The 20,874-nt window shown below is 39.8% G+C and overlaps 1 protein-coding gene across 3 annotated transcripts in view; it reads right to left on the bottom strand.

Moving 5' to 3' along the window:
* TTC39A (tetratricopeptide repeat domain 39A) overlaps positions 1-13,396 on the bottom strand; it is a 36,656-nt gene extending 23,260 nt beyond the window's left edge. The window contains exons 1-6 of one of the 3 annotated variants that reach the window (XM_017743547.1): positions 13,266-13,396; positions 11,054-11,158; positions 4,151-4,282; positions 3,413-3,489; positions 2,860-2,927; positions 429-493 (exon numbers count right to left, since the gene is read on the bottom strand). In XM_017743547.1, coding sequence (XP_017599036.1) covers positions 429-493; positions 2,860-2,927; positions 3,413-3,489; positions 4,151-4,282; positions 11,054-11,158; positions 13,266-13,303 — 485 coding nt within the window. In that variant the 5' untranslated portion in view covers positions 13,304-13,396. The remainder of the gene's footprint in view (positions 1-428; positions 494-2,859; positions 2,928-3,412; positions 3,490-4,150; positions 4,283-11,053; positions 11,159-13,265) is intronic. The other 2 variants (XM_017743546.1, XM_008640748.2) reach the window with 2 other exon arrangements.
* Positions 13,397-20,874: the final 7,478 nt, after the last annotated feature.

Below are 20,874 nucleotides of genomic sequence, written 5' to 3'. Positions count from 1 at the left end.
TTTACTGTGCTTCAGCTACTGGTTCTAAATGCTCCAAAAAGCTGCAGCTGGAACTATAAAGAAATGTCATTTCATTATGTCTAATGCCTACAAGACCTGCAAATTGTGCTATGCAGACACAATGAACAGTACATCATTTAGAACAGTTATTTTTTGACATAATTTCAAGGATATAGTACTCTAAGCAGGCTAACCTTGGGAGTTAACAGAGTTAGGATCCACTATCTCCACAATCCAAATCAAGCATAATGTTAATGTCCTTTGTTATGCAAAGGAAGAATCTGTGTGGACTGAGAAAATCCATAGACATGAGCCCCATAATAAAGACTCAATAAATACAACAGTAATGAATTTGTGAATTCGATAATTTTACCAGCAGCACTTTTTACTGAGAGAGTGCATTTAATCACATCATCACTCTGACTCACCTGTAGGTTTGGTAACTGTTTCGGACTTTGATGCCTCCTTTTATGAAGCTGACCATATTCTCATCCTGTTGGAATGGAAACACATTAGCAATGTGAATTCGTAAGCATTATAAAGGGCTTTTGTCTTCTTAAGATGAATACACACCTGGAACATAACCAGCATGACACAGACAATATAAGCCTCTAAGACATAATACATGGATTTAGGATTTCCTTTCTATATTAAAATATTTTTCCTTTTTATATTAAAATATTTGTTCAGACACAGGCACTTTATTTTAGTGCTTTCTGTAATCAGTTTAGCCCTTGTCACCTTTGGACCATCTGAATTTGCATTAATGAAGACAGGGACTCAGCTAATAGATGTCACCTAAGGTACATACACTTGTGCCTCTTTCAAAAAAATAGCTTTCTCTCATTTGCCCTTGAGCACAGTTAAGATATATCTGGTGCTGAGCCAGGAAATCTACATGAGTAACTCCTGTCCTCAGGAGTCTACAGGACACAGTCTCATATCCTAAAAGGGAAGATGGGTCAGTAAAATTATGAAGGATATGCTCTTTCTGCTTTGAATATTCATATATATATATGAGATCCATACTAGTAAGATAACATGTTACATTATAAACTATAACAAACTGAGAAATTACAGCAAAGTATCTGGGGCACCATTAGTTAGAGGCTCTTTAGTTTCATACCTTTTTGGTGGCAGTTTCTTGCCTTGCTTATATAATCTGTCATTCTGGTTTGTTTTGATATCTGCTGTTACTTTAAGACAGAGAGTCTTAAACAGAAGATACCATCACAGAAAAATCATAAGAGGGCATTGTGGAGAAAATAGCAAGGATTGGATTAATTAATTAGATGTACTAACTAAGTACAGCATATTGGGGGGTACAGCACACCCAGCCATGTGTAAAGGTTCAGTTATATTTTCCTTTGAATGGAAAGTGGAACAAGGAAGGAAGATGGTTTTAAAATGTTTACACTCAGAATGATACCAACAACAGGGATAAGTCAATGTGAGAATTTTTCAGCCCTGGAAAAATGCTGAGAATACGTTCTATATGTTTTCAGCTGGATTTGGTCATTTTTACTAAGCATCAAAACTAACTCACTTCAGTAGCTGTTGGAACCAAGTGCCTGGTTAATTTTCAAAACTAGTTCATATGCTCATGAAAAACTAAATGCAGAACAGAAGAAGAAGCAAACAGACCTTTGCAGAAGAGGACAAGAAATTATTTTCTTACTCTCAAATCTCTCATGTGTCTATAAACATTCTCATAAACAGATACCGGTGAAAACCATGCTTAAAACCAAGAGTCTTTAAAATGCTCCTTTCCTACAAACATAACAGAGAAGCTCTCAAAAGTCTGCCTTCCATGGTTTCAGATCTCACCCAGCTGCCCCCAGTGTTACAGGCTATTCATCCCAAAGGAAAATGGAAACAGGTACACCTTGGCCATTTCAAAGTCCATCATCAGCACTCTAGAAACTACTAGAAGCTCCTCTGATTATGGGTGTTGCTATGAAGCAAGAGTTTCTAGCAGAGGGACTTAGCAGATGGCTGAAAAAGGTTACACAGTTCATAAACTATTGTAAGCAATGTAAATCAGAGCCCACCTGGCAACTCCCAAACACTATAAAACCACCACCTGCATTCCATTTCCTATCAGCACCCTTGAGCCAAAAAGCAGAAGCCTTTTTCTGACTGTGGCTTTTATCATCCCCTTGGTAGATGAAGAGGCCCACTTTCATACAGCAAGTACAGCCAAATCAAGAAGAAAAATCAGTTACTTCAACTGTGACTAACAATTTAAATTGCATGCTGCAGCCCAAGTAAGTACTGCTAATGTTGCTCCATCAAACAAATCAAGCTTCATTAGTACAGGCAGATAAAACCCAAAGAAGAAGGAGAGCTCCCCTTTATTAAAGACAGGCAGCACTGTTAAAGAGAAAGCATGTGTGGAGCCTAATAGCTATGCAGGCCATAACAGGTGTTCAACAACAAAGCAGTGAGAAAGCAGCCTTGGGAAAGCAAACACCAGCCAGACTCAAACAAAAGTCTTGCTTGTATTCCAGCACAGCTTCAATGACCATCTCATCATCTTTTATTTTTTTTTAATCTGATATCCCAACACACACCATTTGAAAATTGGTGCTTGCTGCAGTTACATTTCACACATCTAAAAGGGAGCAGGGAAGGGTATCATTGGGCACTCAGCACTATGTGTGTTGAGATAAGCATTTTTTGATAATCACGAGGGATAACAAAACATTCTAACATCTCATCAGCAGATAGACCAGATAAAATCCAGACTTGATCCAGATGAAAGACCCGTTAGGTCAAACTATAGTCTTCTACAAGTCCATTTAGGAAAAGAAAGCTGTACGGTGTTTTTCCCCCCAAGAGCCATGCAGGAATCCATACCTGGAGGAATGTGAGTGCTGCTCTCTGAAGTAAACATTCAGCATAACAAATTTCTGCATGGATTTCCTCTAACATCACACAGAGACAAGAAAACAAATCAGTCAAAGAGTAATTAAAAAAAACTTGGCCCATTAATATAGGAATAAGACCACTGAGCTCAAACTGAGAAAAATATTTTCCAAATTTGCTGTAGTATTTCAGTTCCAGACTACTGATGTAACTCCAAACAGAAATGACACACAGTTACAGAAACTGGTGCTTTCCACAAATTCCTGGATCTAGAACCTTTACAGACATTTCAGTACTTCTTTCTATATATTTCTTTACCCAGCAATTTTTGGGAGTGCTGAGTCAGAAAGTGACAAGACCAGTGATTTTTGGATTGGTTACACAGCAATGGCCAAAACAGTGGTGTGTGGTCCAGCAAATGCCAGATCAGTAATTTGGACAGTGGATTCACAACTTGCAAGCACACACTGAGTGAACAATTCTACGTGATTCAAACTGCATACATAAAAAAGGAAAACATTAGGCATGTGAAAGATAGTGTTACCTTCAGTGAAGTGTTCAAGGCTTTGCCTATGCACAAGGTTGTTGATAGAATCAGCTACAGTAGATTTCTTCCTAAATCTGCAAAAAGTCCATTTGGTCATTCTGAACAAAAAGCATCAACAACAGAGAATGATGCCTTTCAGCTGGCCACCCACACAGTCACTACCACAACTTCAGTGCTCACCAACCCCCTGTCATCTCACCACACACAAAAACTTCAGCACAGTCCACAGAGAACTTGGTCAACATGGTCTTCCCGGGATGTGTCTCTTACCCTTCATGCACAGAAATCTGTCCTGATGAAGGAGAGGGATTAAGGGGGTGTTTTGATTTATTTTGTGTGTGCATGGGTGAACGTGGGTGCAAAAGTGGGAGCACAGTTGACTCAGACAACTGCAGTACAACCATCACCCATGGGAACATTCTTGCAGTGTTTGAACATTCTAAATAACTTCCAGACACTGCAGAACCAGGACTACAGGTAGGAAAAATCTAACTGACAAGAAAAATCAGATATTGCAGTAAACTGAAGTTTTCAAGACTAGACTGCTGAACACCCTAATTTATGTGCTGTGAGCCTCCTCTGAGCAGGAGGCTGGACTAGATGACCTTCTGATGTCCCTTCCAACCTCCGGTTTTCCTATGATTTCTGAAAGATTACATTTCCTTTTTTACCCAGTAGTCTTTCAAAACTTTCCCAAGAAGGAAATATTTACTGACTGAATTGCTCTACTCTTACCTTTGACAAGTGGCTTGAGCTTCCTTCATTGTGTTCCCTGCATTCAGAATGTCCTGAGGATCAAATGTCATCATAGCTTGCATCTCCAGTATGGTAGCATAAGTCAGGGCATGATACATGCTGTCTTTAGTTCTGCAAGAAAAAACAAGGTGCAAAGCACAGCTGATTTGATTGTATTATTTCTTTTAAAAAGCAAATACAAATCCAGCTCCAGAAATGTATCAGACTCATGGGAACAAGGTCTAAATGAACTAGAAATCAACACAAAAGACATGCAAAATAACCAAGAAACAGTAATAGATTGAGATTTGTAGAAGAAATCATGTCTACAGCTCTACATACTCTGCTAAAATGTATCAATTCTGAGCTGAGGATAGGTACTTAACAAACATAAAGCACAGGAATTAACCACATGGTTCACCATTCAGAGACAATAGAATCATGGTGGGGTTGGGTTTTTTTTGAGTATCTAATGACTACTACAACATGTGACAAATATCCAGCTGATATTCTTCTAATTTGGGACAGGCTCAAGGAGATAAGTGACACAATACTATAACTCTGGCCAAAATAGAATCTCCTTGAAACAGATCTTCCCACTGGAAGCATTAGGGTCTATGTCAAAGAGTACAGCTTTTTCCTCCTCTCCCCTTCTGCCAACCCTCCGCCCCAAACTGTTCAACTTAGATATTACTCTGTAGGGTTTCAGGGGGTGCCACTTCGGCAGAAAGTAAAAAACTTTGGCAAGGAAAACAGTTAATTCCTATGTGAAGACATCACTGGCACCTTTCCTCTGACAGGAAAGAGAGTTTATATGTTGCACACATTTAGAGCATTCGCCTGTGTCTGGTGTAATCCTCTGCAAGTGAATCAAAATATCTTCAGGCACAGAGGTCTAATAAAGATGACTGGAGAAATACGTTAAAGGGCAAGCTCAGATAAATTCCTGACACAGAAACTCTCTGTAGACTTTGCTAATCCACCCCTGACAAATAGCACGACTTAAGACAAATACTGTTAAGGAGCAACAATTGCTATTTCAATTGTTTACACTCTAGCACAGATCAGATAGCTCTATATGGCAGGGAATATTCAAAAATACTTGCAGTCAAACAAGGATATCCTTTCAAAATCTCCACCCTCAGCACACCTGTTCTGAATGTGTTTACTTCAGGTGCTTCATTTTCTTTTCCCTTCAGAGGAGAAAGTGATTGCCAGCAATGTGCCCTTGACAAAGATAGGGCTGCATTAAGAAGAGTGTTGCTGCCAGCAGGATGAGAGAGGGGATCCTTCCCTTCTGCACAACACTGGTGAGGCCCCACCTGGAGTGCTGTGCCCAGTTCTGGGCTCCTCAGTGCATGGACAGACTCAAGAACAGGGTTGGTGAGGATGATTAAGGGACTGGAATATCTCTCCTATGAGGAAAGGCCAAGAGAGCTTGGACTGTTCTGACTGGAGAAGAGCAAGCTCTGTAGGAGGTTCCTCTAATATATAGAAATGCCTGAGGGGAAGAAGCAAAGAGGACAGAGCCAGGCTCTTTTCACTGGTGCGCAGGGACAGGATCAGAGGCAATGAGCACAACCTGAAGCACAGGAGGCACTGTCTGAACATCAGGAAACACTTTTTTTACTGTCAGGGTGACCATGCACTGGCACACATCACCCAGAAAAGTTGTAGAGTTTATATCCTTGGGAACATTCAAAATGGCCCTGCCTGAGTACATGACTTTCTGAAGTACCTTCTACCTCAATTCCTCTTATTCTGTGTTTTAAGGAGAAAAGCCAGACTTTAAAGACACCTCATACGACTTAATTTTCTCCCTAGAAATACACTTGTCTCCCCAAGTTTCAATATCTGGACTGAACTGAAAGAAAATTTAACAGATAGTTTCAGACAACCCCACACAAATCAGTGATCTAGTAACTCACTGTGGTGACTTGGGCCTGGTGCTTCCCTTCCCAACCCTCACACTGATGATAAAGGGCTACTTTTTCCAAGACACAGGGCACAGAGCAGGGTGGCTGCACTGAAGGAATTTGCAGTGCACATCTTCAAACTTCACTGCAGTCCATGCCCTGTGGCTGTCCTTAATTCCTACTTGCCCTCATCATCTAAACCAATCTAGCAGAAAAGCTGTTTTGGGAAATCACCTGGTGCCATAAGTGCTATAAGCGACAGACTATACTACCATCCATCTTATTTGCAAGCTAAGAAGAAAAGACAGATAATAGAGAAATTCGTTTAAAATCCAGTGGAGTCAGGACAGCTCTTTCTTGGCCTCGTAGATCATGATTCTTTCAGTAGACTGATAATGTAAAGTAGAAAAAAATGAACACACTAAAATGCCAGCCTGATGAAGTGTTCCTGTTCATTTGATTATTCATCAGCCTCACTGGGAACAGAAAAACACACTTCATCTTGTATTTACTAAACTAAAACCCTTTCAGAGGCTCAAATTCAAAGCGCAGGGAAATGACTGAAATAGTACCCTTCCAAAATTATAGAAATTTGCTTCCAAAAATCAAAGCAGATAAATATTGAATTCACTGCACTAAAAGGAAAATTGGTACTTTTCACATCCATATGGCAAAGAGGGATTTCCCTCTCCAGTAATTCTGGTTCTGAAACCAAACCACCCCTTCTCTAATCAATGGTTTAATCTATTTTGCTTCTAATATTTAAAGGAGATAATGATTAATGTCTATCATTAGCCAACTGGTATTTAGCAACATTCAAATTTGCTCTTTTTTTTTCAGGGGTGGGGATGATGGTAGAAATGCAACTTATCCATGCTGTTAATCATTCAATTAAAGTTGCCAGCTACATCCTGGTGTATTGCCAGGAGTTTTAAGGCCTGCATTTCATACAGATGGATACAGAATGAAACTTGGTATCTTTTTACTTTTCTTTTGATTCCTCAGCAGCAATTTCCTCAGGACATTGCTGGAGTTAACAAGCATCATGTCATGGGTATGACATGAATACAACTAGTATTGTGATTAATGACTTATCCCAGTAGTTGGTATCACATGACTGAATAAGAGGATTATAAGTAATATCTTTAGGCACTTATGGAGTTCTGCCACATGCCTCTTCTCCAACTATGGTGCAATCATTCTCATCTTGCAGCACTGCCCTTTCTTGGAGCTGCTGGAGAACACTTTTATTCCAGCGTGAAAACAAGTGCTTAAGTGAGGACAATCACAGCTTTCCAGCTGAAGTATGAAAATCAAAAATCTTGGCTTGGTTTGACCTCAGAATTAACCCAGGGCTAGTAATCTTTTGGGAAAAACACAGTGCCAAAATCTTTTCTGTAGATCCTCTAACAGTAATCCAGCAGACAGGACATGCATTACTAAATCACAGAAACCTCAGGTTCAAGTCCATATGTTGATTTAATATCAAGATGCTTCCAACAATCAAAACAAATCCAACAGCACGGAGTGAGAAAGACCCTCCATAGACGAGTCAACAGTCTGTTCCTCCAGGAGGACTCAAAAGTGAGGGATCAATGCCCAAATCAAACCTGTATCAGGAGAATGTGGTCACACAGGGGGCCTGAAGGCTTTCCTCATCTTTGATCCCAAGTTCCACCCAATGTCCAAACAACCCACTAGACCTATGGCAGAGGCTTCCACAGAAATGCTCTGATTTGATGAACTGCCTTTTTCTGATAAAAATCTGTTTCCTGCAAAGCCTCCTCAGTAGCAATAAGTTAACAACCAGCAAAGACATCTCCAGTCAGCCACATCCCAGCTCCCTTGCTACTACAAGCTACCAGGATGGTCCAAGCCAAAAATCTGTGCTTCAACAAGAGAACTCCTGAGCCTTTTTGATCGAAGCCATTTTCCAAACCTCAGAATCTACTAAGTTTTTCCAGCAAAGAGGTGAAACCAGCAATTTAGTTAGGTTTTGGTAGCAATTAATTTATTTATGAAGACTACAAAAGTTGTGTTCTTCCAGACTTCAGGTATGAAAAGATAAAACCCCCTAGAAATAACAACCTTCTTCTTGTTCATGACATTCCTTACAATAAACAGCTAACTCAAGCTTTGAGCAACGCATTTATCCAAACACTGTCTAGAGCTTCACTCTACCTGTGTGTGCTTCCCCTACTCTTTCACCACTCTCCACTTGACAATCACACCTCAGCTTTGGGTGACCAGTTCCCAGGAAAAGCTTTCAAAACCCAGTCATTCTAGAATTAATATTGCACCAAACAATGTCAAGTTCTTTTTGGAGTCTATTTTCAGAATAAAGTCAACTGCCTGGAATGAATCACTGCCTTACTATTCCTTTAAAATTGCAAGCAGCAACACATGTGGTGCAGCTCATCCAGCGGTCCAGAAAATTTTGTCATTAATTTATCTTATTTACCATTCTCCCAATCGATCTGACATCAGCAAGTTATCAGGTGATTATGCCATGTTTTCTTTCAGGATAAATATTAAAATATTAAACATATGTCTTGGGAAGGGAAGGGGACATCTTACCAGAACCAACTTTTAATTTATTATTGTCTGTTTGCAATTGTACAAGGGCTAAAATCCAGTCAGCATTTAATGGATTTACTGTATGTCTCAGGGCTGAGAAGGAAGTTGAGAATTTTTTTCCCCTACACCAGTGACTGGACAGTTTCAGTGTTACACATGTTGCAGTTAACACATTATATATTGAAAATCACTGCTGTGCTTAGTGACTGAATTTTAGGAATTTCTTAAGAGTTCTTGGATGCAGTGTGAGAACTCCATATAAAAGATAAATTTAATTACACTTACTGCAGAAAGCACAAGATAATCAGAACTCACTATTGTACAGCGATTGTTAATAATAATGAAAACTGACTCTTAAAGCTAAAAGGTAGCTCAGGAAACAAGAAAATTATGTAACACGAAGGAAAAACACCAGATGTATTTTTTCTATGAAATGAGATCTCCTCTTTATAATGAAATTGCTTCTCTTTATGATGGATTTGCTTTTTTACCAGGAAAAAAGAGCCTTACCTCAACACAAGTCTAGACACCATCCTCAGATATTTATTTTTAAGTGGCTAGGAAAGCTCTTCTGATTTTAAGCCCCACACATTGTGCCAAATCTGCTGTCAGTTTCACATGGTACAAATTAGTTGAAAATACACTTATTGTGGAAGCCAAATGTGAGTAATTTAGTCAATCTGCATTAATGTAATAGAGAGCAGAGTTTCTCCTACACCAGAACCGTTAAAGCCGCAAAAATCTAAGATACGAAGTTCTTCACAAGCATTTAAAAACTGAAAAGTATTTCTCTAAACAGTATGTTTATGGACTGTGAAAACTTATTTCAAATCTCAGCACACTAAATGGGAACAGTGAGGACCTGGTGGCTCTGAAAGAAAATACTCAGTGCTACCACATGTGCCCACTCTACAACTCTTCTCATTCCTTAAAGAGATGGAGTGTGTCCATAATGGGTTTCATCTGTGGGAAAATTCAGCATCCTGTTTCTTTGTTGCACTCACAAAGATCATAAGTCTCTATTTCCCTCACTGCCAAAGGCAACAGGAATAAGGGCCTCCTCATAACAACAGGCTAACATGAAAAATTAGTTTCAAAATGGTTTGCAGTGTGGAATACAGTCAGGTACAAAAACAGAGTATCAGCTCATGAAATATGTTCTGCAGAGCCCAACAAAAGCTGAATGAAAACCATATGCAACAGAAGAAAAATGGATTTACAGAAAAAAACAAACCATAGCCTCACTAGCTTCTGCAGTGTTTTGGAAACCTGCTGCAATAAAATACCCCCTGATTTTATGCTAAGCACTGAGTGAGCATTCTCAGATGGGCGCAGGGGCTTTACTGTCAGGATTTAATGAAAACACAGTTATTCTTTTTACCATTTTTATTATATCTTCTGATGATATATAAACACTAAACAACACTGTTGTGAATAAAGCCAGCATTATTAATACAGCTGATGTTAAATTTTATCATGAATGTTTTTTCCAGAGTGTACTTACATGGCTAAGCTTCAGCTTCTGACATCAAATATGAGGTTGATACCTCACCAAAGGAGTTGTTACCCTGATGCATATCAAATACACACTACTGCATCACCTATGAATTTCACTTGTTTGGTATTCCAGTGTCCTAAAGGAAGGCATTATGTAATTTGCTGGTGGCTCAAAAATAAATTGAGCAAATTGGGTGGGTGGGGGAGAAATTTAAATTAACCACAGACTTCAACAAGCCAAGAACACAGATAACTTCAGGACAGGGTATGACAGATCACAGACACTGTAAAGACACAACAATTTTTAGGAACTATTTCATGACCTCACTCCTTGCAGCTGGGCCACTCATTACATGTTGGGCTGCAACATAATTAGGAAACAGAGTGCCTGACCACAACACTGAATTGCAAAATAAGCTGTGAGAAAGTTTCTGCAACTGGTTACAGCAACAAAAAAAGAATTCATACCTAATGTTTCTCAAGCCTTTAATTCATGGTCAGTTGCTCATTTAGACACAAAACTGTAATTATTCAGATGCTCACAGTGTGCAAAAAAAATATGGGAAAGGAGACAAAAATAAAATATGACAGTTTTGTGACAGAACATAGTTTTTATTCTTCCAGGAGCAAGAATCCCATATTGCACTAAAGCTGAGGGGTTACTTCTTTGGACATCAACTCCATAAATTTAGTAGACATCTTTGATCAATCTTGTTATTTACTCACACAAGTGCAAAGCACTTATCTGTCTTCCCCAAAATGTAACACATTAACTTACCACCCCCTTCTGAACAAAAACTATACAGACATATCAACTATTAACAGAGAACCAGCTGTCTGGTCAAAATCTCTTGAGAGATGGTGAAGCAAAGAAAAATAAACAGAGAAAAACTAGGAAATCTTATAAACTTACTTTGCTTGTAAAGAAGCCAAAGCATCCGAGAACTTGTTGTTAAGAAATAAATCCAGAGCTGCCATACATTCACGCAGTGCCACATTGAGGTCTGACGTAGATGACCTGCCAGAAGAGATAATAAACTCAGCACATCTGTTCTCCTTCTACCAGGGCATTACTGCTACATTTGAACCCCTCTTGCTCAATTTCCAGATTTATTCCCTTGCATAACCTGCTATTTCACCTCCAGCGATTGCAAAAAGTGAAAGCGACTCCTATTATGTTTGTGGATTTGGGTTTTGGGGGGGGGGTTTTAACTATGCTTTCACAAAGTAACATTTGAAAAGCAACTGAAATCTTTAATTTTCTGTAAAAAAAAATACTGCACATACTTTACATAAGAACCTGGACATGCAGAATTTGCCAGGTGGGAGCACAGCAATTTGATGAGCTCAGGTACCAGGAACATAGAAGCACTGGGTGACAATGCACATCTGATTGTAAGGCTGCCAGACTCCAGCTGGTGACATCACGATCATGTTATCACTTTAAGGATGAGATATTGTCAATCTGCATCAGAGTATTACCCTGACTGCTGCTGGAAGATCTGCCTTAAATCAGCTCACGTTCAGTATGGTGCCTGAGCAACAGACCACTACAAACTCAGAGGTGGGTTAAAACTTCCCGTTGTGCATGTTCCTGGGAACATCACTGTCCCTAAGAAGTGCTACTGCACTCAAAAGAAAAAACAAACTGCTGCTGTATATCAAAGTCAGAAGACTCTCAGTGACTTACTCTGGCTGTACTTTTCTACTTTACAACATTCAGATGTCAGCCTGACCTGTCACAAGGGTTCTCAGCTGGTCTTTAAGTTACTGGCAACAGGATAATACAGACTAGCTGAGTTAGTTTGGCCCAAGTTCATCACCACCAGAACTGCTGGACAAAAAAACAAACAAAATACACAAAAGAAAGAATAAAGCCCTGCACTAACAAAGTTAAGGTCACCTAGCCAGTGTTAGGACAGTTGAAACATCTGCATATAATGATCAAAGAGCTACACTGCTCTAATATATTGTATACGAGCATGTACAAAACATCCTCCAACAAAATACAAACAAATCGTCATCATGTTCCTGATTCTGAACAGCTCTAACTAATGTGATCTATCATGTGACTTAGAAATTGTGTTAGTTCCTTAAAAAATGGCACAACACAGAATGCTGAAAGGAAAAACAGAAAGCAAAGTCCTGATAACATCTTAAGGAAAAGGCAGGGGAGCACAGCACAAGCAGATAGCATCAGTAATAACCACCCACTGCAGCAGTGGTTTGGTTCTAGGAATAATGACCACAAAGAAATAAAGTGTATAGTCATATATATAAAAAACAGGACTGTAAATTTGAGAGAAACATCACGTGATGCTGTTCCTAGTGGCTTTGTCATCACAACTTCAGATACACTGCAAATCCTTTTGCACTCAAGACACTTTCCAAGTGCTTTGCAAGCATTGATTAACCAAGCCTTGGCATCCATCTCATACAAAATGCAGCATCATGTCTGCCTATTCTGAGCCCTACTTAATAATTAAAACTTGGTCAATTATTGCTGATTGTATTAAAATTCCTACCTTCCTGTTTTTAAATCTGTGTGCCCGAACCAAATAGCATTTTTAACATGACATAAAGCACATCTTCACGTGTTCTAAAATATTTAGACTACTAACATTTTGCCTGGGTTTTTTGTTTGTTCATTTCTTGTCATGCAGGAGAATTACCCCATTCAATACAAATAAACCTTTTCAAAATATTCCTTTGAAACAGAAAGATGACAAAGAATAAAACCACTGTTGAAGCTCAAAGCAGAAATGAGATACAATAATTACTTGGCTTCTTTTCTGGAATAACAATTAATGACACAGTGCTACCCACAGCAACAGCAAGAACAGAAGCTGCACATTTCCCTCATACTCCAAGGAAACCTGCCATAGGATGTAGCTCCCAAGTCGAGGGCTTAAGACCTGGGCAAAATACACACCTCACATAAATGCTACAAACCATCATTTGTCACTGTTAACAATAGGGCAGAAATATTTTAAACTCAAAGGTGCTCAGCATTTTAGCAAACTGATTAGTCATGCTTCAGTGGGCTGCAGATTCCCTCCTGCTTCCAACAGCAGGATCAGAACTGCCTCTAAGCCAAATGGAAAATGCTGTGTGCTGCTACTCACCTCTCTGCTGAGTCTCCTGCGTGTTCTGACATAGTCATTGTAAGCCCACTCAGCTTTTAGGCTCGAACATCAGCAGCGCTCGGTGCTCCTGAGCCAGCTGCGAGTGACAGTCCCGGTGGGAGCGCAGGGCAGCGCCTGCCTGCGGCACCACACTCTGCGATTGGACACTGCCACGGGAACAGGAGCATCGCTAATTCACCGAACACATCCTACAAATCAGCGATTTGGAAGCCACTCCGTGGCACACCAGGTTCATATACCACTGCATATATTTACAGCTGGATACCTCTAATGTAGGAGGGTTGGCGACTGCCAACCTATCTCTGATCTACAGACCTGTCTGGAATGAGCAGCAGCATCAGCCACCTTTCCTTCTGTCCAGACCAGGCAGAAGCCAAATACCCCTGTAATTACAGACCTGAAACAACAAGAATTACTGCATGTGGCAGTGGCCCACATCAGAAACCCGTGAACCAGAACGGAGAGCCAAACGAGAGCAGCTGACAGGCAGCACTCTGGCAGTAATTGCTGCAAATGTGAGAAGCACACAGGCGAGAGAGACAAGCAAGTACTTCTTCCCAGAAAGGATTCTCCTCAAAACAGGCTTCGACTCAGCAGCCAAACTGATGCTTTTCGTTAGTTCCTGTACCTTTGGGAGGAACTGAGACTTTACATGCTCTTTGTAACAATCTCTCTTTAATGCCATGGAAAATGAGGCGAGTTGGCACTAACAACTTAATCAGTGGAATGAGCTCATCTGGCTGATCTTGCCCAAAATTAAACAGTGTATACCTCTGAACTGCTTTGCTGGCACATCAGCTGTACCAGCCCTGTACGTAACTACAAGCAGCATTAGCAGTCCTTCCTCTCATTTTGAGAGCTGGACTGTAGAAGTTGATCAGCCACAATCTACTTATATAAATTAGTTTCTGCAAGAGCATCTAATGTCAAAAATTATGTTTGCTAGATTACACAAAGCAGTACCAATAATGAAGACATACATTGCTGAAGAAAAACCCAAAAATGATAAACCAGGAAAGGACAATTCCAGGAAGATACTCTGAATCCATTAACACATCTGATTAAATCTCTTGCTGGTTTTATGGCATCCTGTACAGGAAAAGCCTGTGCTGCATTTGGTATAAAAATTACTGTAATAGATCCACAGGCTGCCCCATTAATGACTCCATTACATGTTCCTAGCAGCACTGTGTACCTGGGCCACAGCAGGAGATAAAAGACATAACTGGGGTTTTTTTTCCCTGGTTGGGAATAACTACTGGTTACAACTTAAAATTAACTGGCTGCTTCCATGGCAGGATCATGGGCTACTCTGAAAAGGTTTTTCATCATTCTCACTAGCTGTTTGTACAATTTCTAATTAATACTGTATTCCTCAAATAGTCTTTAAAGCCCTGTACGGTGAAGGCCCTGGCTGTCTCTGCCAAGTTCTTCAAGACTTGATTTGGCAGGTTTTTATTTGAATACCACTACTCTAGAAACAATTATATGCTCAGACATCCTCCAGTATGCAACCTCTCCTTCCCCACATATATGTATGTTTTCTTTTAACTGAAGAAAACAAATGTAAAAACTCAGATCTGAAGTATTTCCACATTTAAGCCATTTCCCTGCTGGTTCTACAAGGTTCTTTCCCTTTTTTCTTTTGGGCAGCAGGTTTTGCAAGGACAGTCATATGGTTCTCCTTGTGGTTTTGTTGTTTATGAAATCATTGTTCTCTGCCCCAGGGACCATGAGTGGGGCTGCTTCACAAATCACAACCACGATATATCCTGGGCATTACAGTAAGAGCTCCTCTTCTTACTCCACTGCATCCCCATTGTCTCTAGTTGGAAGCACAATTTCTTGGGATATCCCAGGCAATACCCCTTTTACTTAAGCACCAGATCCTTTCTATGTCAACAGCAGTATCAAACAAAATTAATAAGCAGAAATAAGCAAAACTACAATTTGGAATACTAATGAACTGTAAACCATCTTCGAAAAAAAAAAAATCATGTTTTCCATGGTCAAAAGGAAAGGGACACATGATTTTTGAGCATGAGAGTTACCATATTTATGCATAATTTTACTTCACTGGGTGCATGATGTTGACTGGTTTCTTACTATGAGTTTGAAGTGCATAAGCTTTGGGATTTGTCATTGGGTTTTACAGATTTCTTCAATAAAAAAAGCATCTTGAACCTTACACTGTGCAAAATGCTAAAATACTCAACCTCAGCAATTATCAGAATTTTACAAAAAAAGGTGAGTCTGAGGTTTGTGCCTTTGTAGTAACGCTTTTAATAGTAATTCAAGATCTCCTTCTGTGCTGTGAAACACTAAAAGCGAGTTAAATCAGTCATATCCTAAAATATGGATGCATTTCTCTGCCAAATCTACCTTGTCTGCAAAAGTCAGCTGAGGTAGCGAGCATGGGTAACTTCATTTGGAGGAGGAGAATAAAATACAAAGAAACAAACACCATTTAAGCTTCACAGTGCTAACGCTTCAACCATTCACAGATGTGAGGAGCATCCCAAAGCACATTTCAAAGGTCTCCATTTCAGTGTTAAGGAAATTCCCTGTCTGACCATCCAGGAGCCACTGGCAGTCACACAACCATCACCTGAGCTGGGACCAAAGCCCCTTCTCAGCTGTACATCCCACACTCACAGTGAGACAGGCTCGACCTCAGGTTTCCCACAACAGAGTCTCAGATGTCCCAATCCTTAAAATAATTTCATCTTGGTGCAATAACAAAATAACAGCTCGAGCTGGTGCCTCTGAGGAGGGATCCGAACAAAGGAACCCCTGGGCTTTTATCCCCTCACAGTCTAAACAGGAAAAAGTCTGGGGGTCTTCAGCCCCTGCTGTGTCCCTCTCCATGCCCTTTGTTGTGCAAAGGGTCAGCAGTTCACATCCCATGGTACAAACTCTGACCCCAGGATGTCCTTCCCACTGCCTGTTTTCAAAAAGATCACCCCTGAATATAGAAATTCTTGTCATGACACCATTTTCTGTTCTCCTAATGCTGGATAATCACAGAGACATTAGGAGATACCAGGATACACCTGGGGTTACTTCCTTTAGTCTTTTCCAGTTTGCTAGGTCATTCCTAAATCCACTACCACTTTTCTAAAGAGTTGATTTCTTTGAGCAACACTGCACTACAAATGTTGTGAGCCTGAAAAAAATCTCTACATTCAAAGAAAACAAAAAGCACATCACTCGGGAAGAATTATTTTCTTCTGCAAGCATTTCCAAACCCACATGAGATCAGAAATAATCTTGGATGAAAAGAACAAATAAGCAGCTCTCACAATAATTTGTTACTTTTCAGTTTTCAGACAATACAGAAATGTCTTCATAATTCAAAAGCAAATAAGTTAATGCAAGAAAATTAATTTTCCCATATCCCTTCCTGTTCTATGTGCCAAGCTGGTAATACCTCAGCATTTATCTTTCTGTGTTCTTGAACACTTTTCTGGCCCATGTCTAAGACTTCTCGGTGCTGCAGAAATGCCATTACTTCAACAACAAAGCAACTGGAAAGGTTTCAATATTCGTGTTCTCCAGCTATTCTGCATAGAGACACAACAGTGATGCAATTCTGGAATTCAGGATATCATAGTATTTCAAGTTGTACATGGACTATGACACCATTTATTTTTGAGGTTAATTCAGCTCTCAAACCACTGAGTTATTGATGCCTCAGCAACGTCAAAGGTCTTTTAAAAGGCCCTTCTGTTCCAGCAAAGGCTCACAAATCAAAGGCATGGGGCAAAGCAGTCCAAGTGAGCAACAAAAAGCCCAGGGAACTGGCAGACTCATGTTCTGCCCTTGGTCCTACCATGTTTAACTTGGACCAAGCAGGATCTAGTTTGCATTACGCTCACAGTTCTCATCCTGTATTTGAATGGGCAAACAATGCAGTAAATTCATTAAGATAGGTTTGCTCAGACAAATAAAATGTACTGGTGTCATTTCTACCGTTCCCTTTCCTTGTTGTACTGCCATGACTGCACCACTGTGGGTGAGCACTCCCAGTCAGTAGAACTGCCTGCATCAAACAGAATGAAAATACATACAAAAACACACAATCCAGTCTGGCATATTACAAAAATAAGCCCAAACATCCTGCAACTACACTGGTATCTATTGGAATGTACAAAAAAAAAGTTACCTCACACAGGATGAACAGTGAACTAAAACAAATATATTCAGTATTACAGAAATTAACAGGATCACTGCAATTAAGAGTAAATTTTCATCATAAATCAGAGCGCAGTAATATTTAGCAAGCTTTAATAGCTCTTCTTTCTTAATTCAGATGATCTACAATCTTTGTCACTTTGAAGGTCACCTGTGATTGGTATCATGCCTTTGGGGGTTTTTAGACAACCTTACAATACCCACTTACTCTTTTTTCCAAGTCCTCTGACTTTTCAGTTTTACTGCCTCTGGTCCACCTGCACGTCTGACATAGGTACACTCGATTTTTAAAGGTCTAATTCTCATCTCACTAAAACTAATGAGATAAAAACAAATCAGCAAGAGCTGTACTAGACCACTATCATGTAATGCTATTGAGCACAATTAGGTACCCAGCAAACAAACAGATACAGCATGAAGCAAAATGCAAACTCACTCTGCCACATTCATGGTAAGAAGCCAGACAAAATCGGTGAGATTTGTTTTCCTAAGGACTGCAAGGTCAGGGTAGAGCTCTGTATTACTTCTGAAATCAGACTCGGTGAGAATTTAGGGAGGGATGTCAGGCAATTCCCCCTTTTGGCTGGATTCTGCACTTCCTAGCAATGATAAAGACTGACTGGTAGGTAACAAGAAAGTTACCTGTGCATCTTTTTTCAGCTGTTTGTGAAGTCTGATTTGTACTGTTTATGCTGATTTACACTTCTCTTCTTTCAGATTTCAGTGTGGTGACCAACACAAAAAGGATGAAACACACATTCTGGCCCAAAAAGCATTTTCCTGCAGTACTTCATGTGAGCTGAAATGTTTCTTTGTTTGGTTTTGTTTCATTTGGTTGGGTTGGTTTGGTTGGTTTTTTCATTAAATCTATGCAAAGCATTTTCAAAATATGGAGCTTAAAAAAAAAAAATCCATGCTTTTGTTATCATTCCACTGCTGAACAGTATTTTACACTCCATAAAAATAATATATAGGAATGACACAAAATACTTGAACAAATAGGGGATTATTGCTTTGCCTTTAATCATTGCTTTACATGACATTTCAGATTACATTTCCCTGAGAGCTCCAACAACCTGACTTTATTCTTCAGAAGTCATCTGCAAAGTATACTTCACAGTACCTTGACCAATAACAATGCCACTTTCTCTCCAATTAAATAAAAATTCAAGCATGGCATTTCAATACACCTTTACAGCTCTCTTGAACCTGCCCACTGAATCAATACTCAAGAACAGAAAAAGAAGTATCAGTAGGAAGTTGTTTTGGCACTCAGCATTGCTAAAGCCATTTTGAAGAGTTATTCTTTGGTACAGTGGCTTCAAGAAGAAAATAGTTATTATTCTCTCCATTTCAGAGTGGGAAAGCAACTAAGCAAACTACCTAAGGAGAAAAAACAAATGAAAGCCAAAACAAGCGAGGCTGATGTTGAACTCTAATTCAGTTAGTCTGGGATCCTTCTGTCATTTTTTTTCCCTTTTTGACAGGAAACATGGACCAGCCAAAATGTAAAACTTTGATGTAGATGCAGTGAGAAGATTTCATCAGCTCAGGATGGCAATTTCAGTTAGAAAGAAATGTAAAATTATGTCCAAGTTCAGTACTGCATTCTGTTTGATATACATCTGAGATTCCAGCCATTAAGTCAAGTATATCTGAATGGCCATCCTAACAGTGAGACTTTCTTCTGACACTTGCTTTTTCGCAACAGGTGACTGAAAGTTTTATTATCAAGTTGAAGACAACAGCTGTCTCTAAAATGGGAAGCCATTTTTCATCACCCCTACTCAAAAATCCGTTTACTTCTCAGTTCCAACCAGTCCGTTAGATCATTTTGTCCTCCAACTATGAGTTGATAATTTCAATCTATTCCCAAAATACATGTGGTACTTAGAGAAACCACAAATTCAGCTCTGTGAAAACACTGTCTAGGAGCTTCATTGGGTTTTTAAAGGAGTGATTTAAGTAAAATATGACCTACAATAAGAAAATAGTAATCTTTTCCCACAAACTAGTCCTGATATAAACTTTTCAACACTTTGTAGCACAGTAACAGAAACATCTGAATCCCTTTAGATTCCCAGATCTGCTGGAATCAGCCCTCCCTGGAATGGGAGGGCTGATTCCAGCAGATGGAGCTCCAGAAAGGTGATGAGGAGCCAGCACCAAGTGCTCCAGCAGCTTCAGTAACACAGAGTTTCAGGACAACCTGCTCAAGCTGACAAAATTCACCCAGCTCCTTCCTGTTGCTAAGTAGTTTCGCACACATTGTTCCCCACATTCAGAACTTCCTGAAGCACAACGCAATCACAGTCTTTCAGCCTGCTGCTGTTGTCAGTGCAAACACAGCACCTGGAGGTCATTTAACATCTTTATTACAAACACAGAGCCCACCTTTCCAGCCTGGAGTTAAAAAATAGTATTTAAACAATTGCTGGTACATGAAAGAGTTATCAAGACAGAACATGGCAACAAAACTATATAAAGCTCTTAAAAATCACAGAATCATTGAACGGTCAGGGTTGGAAAGGACCTTAAACATTATCTCTGCTGTGGGCAGACACACCTTCCACTACACCAAGTTGCTCAGAGCCCCATCCAACCTGGCCTTGAGTACTTCCAGATAGAGGTTGTATATAAAAATACTAATAGCCAGGTCATTTTTGATCAATTTAGCAAGTCTAACACTCTGGATTTTTAAATCCCACAGGACTTTGCTGTTTTAAATGCCACTAGACCACCTTCTTTGGTCTTTTAGTGACTCTAACATTAATATCAGTGCCACCAAAAAGGAGCACTATTGTACATCTTATATAATCTAAAGTTGAGGAAATGTTTTTTCCATCATGGTTTCTTCAGCAGAAATAAAGTCTCAGGTAAATGTTTGCTGTTTTCAACCTTAAGATAAAAGGAAACCATGCAGCCAGAGAGAGAGAGAGTACACCACTGTCCCACACTTGATGAAGAACCATGAACAGAGCCATTACCAGCAGTTTGCTGACCTCTCCAACAACTGCACGCTTAAAAGCTTCTACTCCTGTATAGATTATAAAGCAGATTATTATAAATGTCTTATGTCAAACACAGAATCCACAAGCCGACCTTTAACGCAGCCATGTCTAAAACTTAACACGCCGTCATCATGGGAGAAGAATGTTATTTGCAGACTGATTCAGCTTTTGAAGCACGCACACAATGGAAGTTTATGTATTTTAGGGGCAGTGGGAGTGCACACCTGGAATGGAGAAAGTTATCCACCTGCAGCTTGTTCGTGAGGGCGAGCAAGAAGGTATTGAGTTACAGAGTAATTAATGTCAGCGTTTCACTGTCAAGGTGCGCTGCTAGCTGCACAAACAGGAGCTCAAGCAAAAGGACCTGGTCTTCCACGCTCTTC

This window comes from Corvus brachyrhynchos, unplaced genomic scaffold (genome assembly GCF_000691975.1).
Source record: "Corvus brachyrhynchos isolate BGI_N302 unplaced genomic scaffold, ASM69197v1 scaffold48, whole genome shotgun sequence".
NCBI classification, from domain to species: domain Eukaryota; kingdom Metazoa; phylum Chordata; class Aves; order Passeriformes; family Corvidae; genus Corvus; species Corvus brachyrhynchos.
This window is presented reverse-complemented; position numbering and strand designations above follow the sequence as displayed.